Below are 12,043 nucleotides of genomic sequence, written 5' to 3' on the forward strand. Positions count from 1 at the left end.
CTATGACTACACGCTCCTAGAAATATATGTTTAGATTAAAATCCCACGGAGGAACTGGATTACTGACAGGAAGGTGGAATAATCAAATCCTTCAAAATCCTACCTTCAGGGTAGGGCAACATGAAGATCCTCAGGTTAGCAATGAAGGACTGAAACAGCAGCTAAAGGAACTCTCAGAAAATTAACTGAGAAACCTGAGGTCTTCAGGCCGAGTAAATACCCTTGCCAATTATTTTCTAGGAGAATACTACTTATACAAACAGCAGCCTGCCAAATACATTCTGTTAGCAAAGTCACACCTATCTTATGGGCTTATTTCTGTTGTTTGTAAGAACATTTCTCACTGGAGCTATCCAGGACCAAACCAGCAAAATGGAGAGATGCTGGATGAGTGACAAAGGAATACAAAAGGCTGTGCACTTATTAAAAAAAGAAAAAAATACCTGGAGTAATTTTTTTTAAAACAAAAAGTAAAAAAATATACACTTGGAGGAACTCTGTTCCATTTAGCGTTAGTATAAAACATGATGGTGACATTGACAACTACCACCAAAATACATTGTTGCCATACAAGTAGAAAGCTGAAATGAGAGGAGTTTAACAGCTCTGAGGTTCTGGGATATTGCCACAAACTCTAAATTCACACACCAGAGTCTCCAAGCTGCCCATGTAGCCAGATCAGCTCCCCAGCTGAAGATAAAGGCAACCATACTTCCCATTCTGAACTATATGGAAAGATGAGGTGATAGGGAATAAAAGGAATTAAGTGTCATTTTGCAGATGTTGTCTGAAAGTAATGAATTTTTTTAAATCATAATTTGTGATTCCACTAGCATATGCATTGAGAGAAATGTATCAAAACCAGTTTGCAAGCCTCTAATTCAGACACAGCGTGGGGAAAAGGAACAAATGAGGAAGGAGAGTCACAAAGGCACATGCTATCATGTGGTTTTGGGGGTTAGACAAGTTCTTTCTGATACAAAGAGTGGAGATATGATGTATACTCAAGTTCTCAAGGATGCCTGTTGCTTCCTGATTGTTGGGCAAACAGGAAAAATGAAGAAAAAATATGGTACTGAGAGAACAGGGAAGCCTCCTAGTTCATATTTAGTGCCTAGAAAAGCACTAGTCCTAGAAAGCAATTTCTTGATAGTCATCTGGAGACATACTGAGTTCAGAACCTATAAAGAGATGTAAGACAAAGTTTGCCACACTGAAAACATTTCAGTGAATCAGGCTTTTAAGCAGGAAAACATCTTTAGGCATTGAATGTGCAATTATTCTAGTATCTTTATAAAGATCCTTGGTGAGATGCACAGAGGCCTGTGAAATGTTCCTGGTCCTAGCTCTGAAATATGAAGATACTTTTGATGTGAAAGTCTGACTAAGATTCAGAAATAGGCCTCTTACTACTGAGACGCAAACCACTTTCCTGTCCACTGATTGGACAAAGCACTGGTCTGAATTCAGTATTTACTCTTCTTTGAGTGGGAGCTTGGACTAAATGACTTTCCAGCATGAAGGATTCTATGATTACTCAGATCTTAAATCAGGAATAAAAATATTTGGGTCTCATATCCAGTGGTAGTCTCAAGACTCCACTTCCTAAACAGTTAAAAAGAATAGTCACTGTAAAATCTGTTCCTCTCAGCTCCACTGGAATGAGTTCCATTGTACAAGATTCAGCAGCCTGCCATGGCAGGTTTTGTTGAACCTGGAAAGCAGTATTTTCAGAAACAGGATAACAGAATTATAGGTCAAAGGGTCCAGAAACCATTTTTCAATGGTTTCAAGAGAAATATGCAACCTCTCCTTGAAGTAAGGAAAAAAAAAAGCAAGCTAGATATTTTAAGGGAGAATACTTGGAGCAAAATAATATCCCATAGCTCCCTAGGATATCTGAAAATACTTGGCATCAAATTGGGTGCCAAAGCGCCAAAGGGCAGAGATAACTGGAAAGATGCCTTCACTTAAAGGTTTACTGGCTTGCACAGAAGCTGGCATGGCATATTGCAGCCTGAAGGCATGAAGCATGGGCAATAAGTCTTTCCCCTTGTAGTCAAGTGAAGCACTACTAACCATCTTAGTGTAGCCTAGAAATTTCTGGCAGTGCAGCACACTGTTGGTGTGGAAGTCAAACAAACTATGCCCAGAGGAAAGTTTTCCAACACAGACTGAATTGCTATTGATATGCCTGAGATTTTAAAAAAGAACTCAAGACTTCAAGAAAAGTTGCTTCTCAATAGCAGATTACCCTTCATTTGTCAGGATTTGAGATTAGACTGGGCTTGGCAGGGGTGGAGGTGGGGCAAATACTATGAGCTCTTGAGAACTGTGTTTTAAGAATTACATGGCAGAAGAGAGACGGTTGTCATTTTAATACTTTTGTCTCCGAAAACAACCCCACCAATATGTGGGGCAGATTTTTAGGTGATAGATATGATGCTTGAGGAAAATACATAGCACCAAGGAAAGAACGGACACTTCAAAGGCAGCCGATTCTTGAGTATTGTGAGCACCCTCCAGATAATGGTTCCTGCGTATTTATCTTTTCCTGTTATCAGACATGCAAAAACAGGGGATGCATTAAAAGTAAGGATACTATGCTTGAATGAGGATCCTCTGCCTTTTTGAGAGGGAAGATCTTAAGATGGATACAGTGGGATACTCTAAATGGATAGTCTCTCTTTTGAGGCAGTGCAACATCCCAGTCTCACTTAAAAAATGCAGAAAGATACCATTACCTTTTCCTTAGGTTTGAAGGCCAAGCATTTAGGTAACTCAGATATGTGTTTTTCTCTGAGAAGTAGAGTGAACAGGTAATCCTGACATACTAAAAAAGGACCTGTCATGAAAAAAGTTTCCTGAAGCTCGTAGCAGCAGCTGCAGCTACACAAGTCAGAGATCATCATCAGTAAAGGAAGCCCAACCATGGAGACAAAGTGTGAAGAGGAAAAAAGGGAGAAAAGCTCTAACACTAGAGATCCTGCAGGATTAAAAAAAAAAAAAAAAACTTTTCTTATATATTCTGTTAGTACGTAAGTACCTACAGCAACTAGTGCATACATATGTGCATAGACACAGCTGCCTGAGGGAGAATCACAATTTCCCAGTCTGGGTCTACCAAAAAAAGTCCACTTTGATTCTGAAAAATTGATTTGTAAAACAAGAAAATGAACCACTCACATTGATCCCACAAACACTTAGTATCTGACTCTTTGGAAAAACTGCTTTGTTCTATTCCCTATTGATACTGAACATGGCTAGTAAGTAGGTCATCACATATTGACTTGTCTTGAACACATAGAAGAAAATATAGACATTTAACTGTTTCAAATTTTATTGAATACTGATTTTTTTCCCCCAGATCTAACAGATTTACGGAGTTGGCCATGCTTCACAAAATCACAAGAGATGCAAACATGTTTTCCCTCCATACACAGGATGCTTTTGTTTATATTTGTTGTGAGGTCCAAGGAAGTCCCTTCCTTCCAAACCTTGATAACGTTGTCAATCAGTTAAGCAGCACTGACATTTTAAAAAATTAAGATACTGCCTGTCTTTTTCCTTGGTACCTTGCTTTTGTTCTATTTTGCAGAAAATACAAAGACATGATAGGAGCACTGCCTTATCTCTAGAGCTGCAGCATGGAGCCTCTGCTCTGTGTCATTGTCCTGGATTTTGCACTGGTGTCCTGACCTGAGGCTGCCACTGAACTACTTTCACACTTCAGAGACAGCAGGGACAGAATCATCCATGCTCAAGACCCTATGCCACCACCCCAGAGACCGTTCTTACTGTGAGCTGTCTAGCTGCACCATGGCAATGCACTGCACTGCACCAAACACAACATTTGCCATGGTGTCGTGGAGCCTTAAGTCCAGCTATTCCTTCCAGAGAAGTAACAAAGAGTTATTGGTGTTCAGGGTACCTTCTATTTAATATGGCGTAAATCACTGCCATTAAACCAGGTCTCTGCTGATGTCCAACTTAGTGCTGGTACTAGAGGCTTACCACTTCTTAGCAAGAACGCACTCTTTGCAGTACTCCAGGCTGGTTTTATGTCAGCCATAAAGATGATTAATCCAAGGAACCTCTTGAAAAATTCAGATCCGTGTACATTCTAGTACACAGACCATCACCTGCAGAAAACATGACCTCCACCCATAATAGCCTACCGATGACCAGAGCTGCACTATGTGTGTCAAGTGTTCTAAACTGACATGGCTTTAAGTCATGGCCTGCAAGCCTAGCATGTCACAGCACCAAGTTTCCAAAATTAAACTTGCAGAAGAACCCAAGATCAAAAAGGCTATATACGTACAGACGCAAGACAGACGATTAAAATAGATGAAGAAAAAGAATCTCTGAGTAATGAAGAACTGAAAAGAAAGGAACCAAAAGACTTACCAGGTAACAAAACAACCAGCTAACAAAGGCAAAGAAAACACATAACTGTACTCATACCAGAAGAAAATGACCCAACATTAAAAGCAATTATTCTTTGCAAATTTTGCAGTAATACATAGGGTGAGAGGGATAGGAAAAAAAACCACCTAGCCAAAAATCAAGAAAACTGCCTGTAACCTATCCTATCGCCACTCTACACAAGGACTTAGAAAGTGTTACTCAATCCACCTCACACTGAGAACCCTGAACAGATGGCATTTCTTTTAAGACAGAAATCATTAGTTCAAACTGTTTTAGAAACTACTATAGAATTACATTGTTATTCCCAGTGGGAAAACCTAATTAATGTTATTAAAATGCAAGCCAAATGAGCCTTATGGTATATTAATGAAGCAGAATTTTTAGAAGTATCATGACTTCATTTTTATTGTATAAAAAGTTACAAAAGCTGATCACACCACCCTTTTTAATGTTAACTAAAATGTACTTTAATTTCATTTTCCACAAAAGTTCAATATGTACCTTATCTTCTAACTGTGCTTGCAGGCACGTGAGACTTTTTCTGTTCAAACCATAGCATTTTGCTATCTAGATTTGTCCAGATTATTTTTATAAAGCAAATAATGCAAAAAAGTGTAGTTAAAATTACGTAACTGTTTAGTTATTATTGTTTTTATAAGTAAAAGATGAAGTAGCATCTAAAATAAAATTAGCTAAAGTGTGACCATGCAGCTGATGAAAGGTAAAAATTAAAAAACATAAGTGATATTGTTCAGGTATTCACCAATCAAAAACACTGACATTTAAAAATTCAGAATAAGTGAACCCTGTTGCACATAACTGATGCAAACAATTATGGGACTAAATATACTAAATGGTTTAAAACTGCCAACTCACAGACCTCAAAATGTGTGCTTCTAGGAGACTGCTAAAAGGAAAGTAAACTGCTCTGTCCACTTCCAGACTGATTTACACATATAACAACAACAAAAAAAATTAGAATGATTACAGTTGCTTATTTCCTGAAATAGTAAACATAGAACTCCGAGTTTGCCTTATGCATGCAACTTAAGTTTCCCCAGGAGAAACTGGGCAGAAGAAATATGATGCAAACTAGCTAGCTTCTTAAAAGTGTTCATTATCTCATCATCTGCTTTCTGAAATATCACCTTTCCAGTTCCAAAAGTGGTACAGTAGATTCCGTATGGTAATTAAGTCAGTGTAAGAACACTTTCATTTCTGAATTTCCAATTTGGAAACTATTAAGAGTATGCTGTTGCCCTCCCTCCAATAATTACGCAGCTAAAAATACTGATAACCCTAGGCAACTAAATCAGAATAGTTGCTTGCTACTCTGTCTTTACATTCATCAATAGGGACTCAGTATCTTAATTACTATATTAAACTACATATGCTAATATCAGCTAAAAAAAGTACTACACTATGAACTGGAAGCTCCTCATTCACAATAAAGAAGTCTTCAGAATCAGAAAAGTGAAGAAATGCAGAAATGAATCAGTATGACCTATACATTTTCACCATAGGAAGTGAAAGTGAACTTATTTTTTTGATAGTGAATGGTCACATCTCACTGGATTTCTTGCAAGGGTAGCATCTTATTTAAGTTTTTTGGTGAATCATAAATATTCTGTATATTTTTACACTTTAAAATTAATGCAGTGTTTTTACCAAAATCTAGGGTTATTAATTATGAAATTCTGCCAATCATTTCAGTAACTGATGTCATTATTTCTAGCCACACAGCTGTATTTCAGTGTTGGGGAAAACTAGCTCTTCCAATCTGTATTTGCAGAATGCTTCAAGTTACTTCAAGATCAGAATTTCTCTGCAAATGGAAGATTTACCTTGGCATCTCCATCTGGTAAGAAGAGATAAGCTCCACTTTTATCCCGGTTACTTGTAGTTCCATACCAGGCAAACTCCACCTTCATTTGATGATTTTTACCATCATCTTTGGTATTCATTTTCTAAGGACAGAGAATCATGTTTGAAATAGTTGACACATTTAGGTTTCCACGAGTAAGAACAGAATTTCTTAAAAAAGTAAAACATAGTGTTTCGTAATATACTGCAACACACCTCCAGTAATCCAGACATTCCAGAAAACCATAGTTTCATGTAAGAATTTTCTAAGATTATATTATCCACAGAATTCTGCATCTCTTTTATGTTGAAAAGTCTGTCTGGCTTCTCCTGCCTACTGTTCTTCATGTATATGTTATAGTCTGCTAAAACTGCTTCTGAACTCTGAACCTCCAAAAGCTGGTAAACTCCAAGCCCCAGAGGTGGTAGATGCGCCACGAAAAAGATCTGTTGGGAGCAAAGAAGAAGCCATTACTAAAAACATCAAAGTATCAACTTTTTATACTAAATTTATGCTCAGAGTAACTCCTTTTGATTCAATAATTTTAGGATGGCTGAATTTTTTCCCATATTCCATAAATGAATATGAACTTACAAATGACATTCCAAAATTAATAGCTGAAGCATGTTAAGAAGAATTAGCAAACAAAAATGTCTGCATCTCTAATTTGCTTGGCATCAAGATCACTGTTATATTAATGCAATGATTTTGAATCTTGTTAAAAAAGAATATTAGCTGTGATGTGCAGTTCTGAGGATATTCGCTGTGCATTAAAGATATGTGTGTAGCGCATCAAGTGCACATAGACCCTACTTATCACTTAAGTTGCATTTAAAAATCCACAAATTTAAATAGGAAAATATAAAGCAACTGTCTCATTTTTAGTCTCTGGTTATTTAGGAGCTATAAAGTAACCTGCATAGAAGAGAAATACACAAGGTAGATCTCCAAAGCAATTTGCTTAGAATTTGAGGTATAGATATGCAATTTTATTTCTTCTTCAGGCAATTAACAGTGTTAATTATTGTACTGGTTTTGCCTGGGATAGAGTTGAATGTCTTCAACGTAGTATGAGGCTACATTTTGATACCAACAGTGTTGATAACACAGGGATGTTTTAGCTATTGCTGAGCATATGGGCCTCAGCATACGCAGCATCAGGGCCTTTTCAGCTTCCCATGCTGCTCTGCCAGCGAGTAGGCTGGGGGTGCACAAGAAGTTGGGAGGGCACACAGCCGGGACAGCTGACCCCAACTGACCAAAGGGATATTCCATACCATATGATGTCATGCTCAGCATATAAAGCTGGGGAAAGAAGAAGGAAGGGGGGACGTTCGGAGTGATGGCGTTTTTCTTCCCAAGTAACCATTATGTGCGATGGAGCCCTGCTTTCCTGGAGATGGCTGAACACCTGCCTGCCGACGGGAAGGAGTGAATGATTTCCTCATTTCACTTAGCTCACATGCACAGCTTTTGCTTTACCTATTAAGCTGTCTTTATCTCAATCCTCGAGTTTTCACCCTTTTACTCTTTCAAGTCGCTCCCCCATCCCACTGGGGACAGTGAGCGAGCAGCTGTGTGGGGCCGAGCTGCTTACTGGGGTTACCCCACAACAACTATCAATAATTATCCCTTTGGAGGACAACTGAGAGACACTTATTGAATTATCTTCGCAGGAATGTTATCCTGAAACAAGTTCAACTTGGCTCCCAAGTCAAAAGGAATCAGACTAAGACTGTAAGCCTGGAAGTAAAAAAATAGAGCTTATACAGTAGTATTGTATCACCAGGAATTTAACAAAATACAGTTTCTGAAGTATGATCATTGAGGACAATCTTCTATAATGATGTATGATTCAAAAATTCTCAGAAACTTTGTTTAAAACCAAAAACAAGAGGCGGACTCAAAGTCATCTGTCTAGCTTGAGTATAAGAGTAAAGGAGATTATTATCCAGCCTCTATAACTGGAAGACAAAAAAACCCCAGAACAACAACAAAAAAATCAGAATCTAACTGCTTAAGCCATTGCACTTACAAAACCTTCCAGCTGGAGTGCTTGAGCACATACAGACTGTGTGACTGTGTATATGGACTATCACTTGAAGGAAAAAGCAGCTTTAGAAAGTTGGGGGAAAAGACACACATCCAGTATTTTCTGTTCATGCAGCCGAAACTAACCCTTTAAATGTAATACTCCATATCACAAAAGTTTAAAAACTTACCAGTTTAAGAAACGTTAATGCTAAATATATATGGTTTTTTTTTTTCCTTAAAATGACTGAATTAATGGCATTATCTGCAGAAGACAGAACTGCCAATATTTGAAGTATGCTTTCCATTTTCTTCAACTGTGAAGCTACAATATCTGTCAAAAAAATACCTTAATGCTTTTTACTTAAAGTATCATACCTGATATGCTTCATGTGATACTGTAGTTGCTCCATCCCAAACAGCACTAATCTGGACAGTAACAGGTTTTCCCAAAGGAGATAATAATTTCACTCTGGGTGAATTCACATTGACTGAAACCACTGAAAATCGCTCTTGTTCCGTAGGATTATATATCAAAAGGTACCTGCGAAAACATATTTGCCAAATTATCTTTTGGCAAACAAGCTTCCTCCTTCAGGTTTAATATTATTGCACATAAATTTTACATACAAAGCATTGAAACAATGTTAGAACAACAGGTACATACCACAACAAATAAATATGCAAAACATAACCAGGAAACAATGGATATTTAACATCAATTCTTGGCAGATCTTCTTTTTTTAATGCTATTATTTTTCCAAGCAATTTTGAAAATACCTTATTGATTTCCCATCTTAACTACTAAAGAATTGCTATTAACAGTTGCAAGCACAATTGAAATATTTAAGGGTATTTTAAATGTATTTTTCAGTCTGAACTATTAAATTCTTATCCACAGTTGCTTTCCCTTTAACATAATTTAGAAACAATCAAGTAATGAACAAAACCTGCTGTACATACACATATCTGATATATATTCTTTAAAGCAACTAGTTTCTCTCTGCTATAAGGGAAAGTTCAGAATTATTTAAATTATAATTTACCAACATTTCCTATGGCAACTGTCTGCATATACGCTGAAATAATTTTATTAGGTACATATGGAATAACTAATCTCTATGTAATCTTATGCCTGTTCTTCCATTTGAGCACAGATTATGTTACTAACCAAAAGAATCAGCCCTGAAACTGTATAAAGCAACTTTATTAGCCTACATAATTTTTTTTTTTTATTACAGGTTCATATATTGTATGGTATAGAAAAATAAAATGATACTAGAACATTTGTGCTTTATGCATCTGTAGGACTATCATTGTATTTCCTATCTTTTCATTGCCAAGCTCAAAGAATGCACTATTTACAACTGTTCCCTGAAGTTCCCCTCTGCTTATTTCATCCTTTAAAAAAATTGTCTTTAACAATGAAAAATGTTCTTGACAAAATTTCTAATAACTTCTTAGATACACAGCAGAACCAATAGTCTATCTTCAACCTCCTTGACCCTTCCCACTGTAAAACACAGTTTACTTCTTCATGAAATCTTATCTTTCAACAGTTTCCATGATATCCACTTGTTACTTATCAAATCACTCCTTCGGCATTTCTTCTAAGTAGATTCTCCTCATTCTCTGTTCTGTTTTCTATGCAGATTCCTCAGGGTTTTGTCAGTGATTTTCTTTCTTTTCCTTTCACATCCTAACCTTCAAATTCAGTTACCACCTTCACAGATCAAACCGCTTCATCTAGAATTGTCTCCTTCCACCCAAACTAGAAATCTCATTCTGTCACTCAGGTCTTTTAACTTAAACATCAACTGTAGCTTGAACCTCTTTCCATAATCTCACATTCTGACTGTAAGTCTTCCAGGTTCCTTACCCATACATTTAGATGCTCTGTGCTCCATTATTTGCTAGCCTGGCACTACAGTACAACTAAGGTCCTGCTAACAAGTGACTTACATAGCTAAACTCTTCAATCTTTTCTCTTTTCCAACATTAGCTCTAAATGGACTGAGGGTAGCCCTCCTCTACACACATGCCAGAGGAGAGTGAGGTCTCCCTGGCATCATAAAATCTGGCAGGCAGTGGACAAAACTGCTGAGATGATACTTTGGAAATAATGAAAGAGCAACATTTCAGGGCTGAGAGGCAGCAGCAAACTGCTTAGAGTTAATAAGGAAGTACAAATTTAACTCCTCCTTATTCTGAGAGAGAGGACTTCTACACAATTTCGGTGTAAAGTCAGAGAGACTAAGTTAATCCACCTCTGAACTATGAATGCAATACCCATACACAAGGAAAATTCTTCCTTCTCTATAGTGCTGAAGAATCTCACCTACTCTCTTTCCATCCTGCCCTTTGATTTTTTTTTTGCAACACTACTTTAATTTCAATAAATGCAGTTTCGCTCTATGGATACTCAGAATCCTTATGAACACTAACCAGGCTACCATTTTCCCCTTATCTTTTTATTGGCTCTTTTTTCCCTGCATCAAACTTAGGCTGTTAATCTTCAATTTCATAGCCCTTAACTCCTACCCTATTACCTCACAATCAGTAGGAAAGGTCAACTCCAACTTCTCATTAGTTGAATAAACTAAAATCAGAGGCTATATTAGCTTTTTCTACCAAGAACCTTTGGATTACCTGCCATATATAGAATGGGCTTCCCATAAAAAAATATTTTCCTTTTAGCTCCTTAGATGAAGATTCCTCTGCTAAATATTTTTAAGTCATGACTTCTGTGCATAACAACTATTTTCCTTGCGTATTTGTGCATCTAACTGTGGTCAGTTGCCTTCCAGCACAACCAAAAACACTTTGGGATGCTTTTTGCCCTGTTTCATGTTGAAGACTCCTAGATTACTAGACAACACAATAGTTAACTGTACTCTTGGTCAGCTTTTGGAGTCTTTAAGAACTTGTGCAAGACTTTGTGAGAGCCTCCCCTAGGCTGGGGTAGGTCATTTTACACTTTTGCTTAACTGAAGATGTCTTCTTTTGGAAAAGATTTTAATTTAAATGTTAACATAATTTTTTTGTAACAGTTGTGGAATCAAAACCAAACTAAACCAATACTGCTCTCAGTCTAGACCCCTTAAAAAGTAGAAAGAAAAAAAAAAAAAATTAGTGAAATACTTTAAGAACTCCTCATATACTGTGAAAGAAGAGTGTAAGAACAGTGTCAGAAACAATACAGATCTAAGAGATGATCCAACACCAAAGCTCAGAATAAATCATCATTCTCATCCCTCAATAGAACATTACAAACATCTTTTCTTTCTATACAGTGGAATTCCTCAATTCTTATGCCTCCAAGTAAAATGCTACCTTATGCATACAATTCATTTCTAGTAATGCTATACATCCTCATTAAATTTAAATTATCTGCCAAACAAAGAACATATTCATGTAAAAATATTTCCAGAAACTTTGTTCACCTTTCCATTGATATAAACACGTTTCACAACTTTAATTAGTCGCATGACGAATTTACCCATGACAAAAGACCTTAGGAACTGCCATGTTACCACCATATTTCACCAGACTATTTTTTTTTATTTTTTATATTTGGATAAAACAAAGCTATTGTTGTACCAAGGTACGTACGTTTTATACCTTCTTGAATCAATGTATTGTAAGTGCATTATGTGTATGTAAGAGTAATAAGCAGTCAGACGAAGCTAGTAATGACAGGGCAGATTTTCAGCAGTT

At 36.9% G+C, this 12,043-nt stretch overlaps 1 protein-coding gene across 1 annotated transcript in view; it reads right to left on the minus strand.

Annotated features, from left to right (window-relative positions):
* The window catches only part of MAN2A1 (mannosidase alpha class 2A member 1), a 153,400-nt gene that overhangs the window by 31,853 nt on the left and 109,504 nt on the right, over positions 1 to 12,043 (minus strand). Inside the window, exons 13-15 of the mRNA XM_009284206.2 lie at positions 8,705 to 8,870; positions 6,511 to 6,741; positions 6,276 to 6,398 (exon numbers count right to left, since the gene is read on the minus strand). Of these exons, the coding sequence (XP_009282481.1) occupies positions 6,276 to 6,398; positions 6,511 to 6,741; positions 8,705 to 8,870 (520 nt within the window). The remainder of the gene's footprint in view (positions 1 to 6,275; positions 6,399 to 6,510; positions 6,742 to 8,704; positions 8,871 to 12,043) is intronic.

The sequence above is a fragment of the Aptenodytes forsteri genome, unplaced genomic scaffold, assembly GCF_000699145.1.
Source record: "Aptenodytes forsteri isolate BGI_AS27 unplaced genomic scaffold, ASM69914v1 Scaffold69, whole genome shotgun sequence".
In the NCBI taxonomy this organism is placed as follows: Eukaryota; Metazoa; Chordata; class Aves; order Sphenisciformes; family Spheniscidae; genus Aptenodytes; species Aptenodytes forsteri.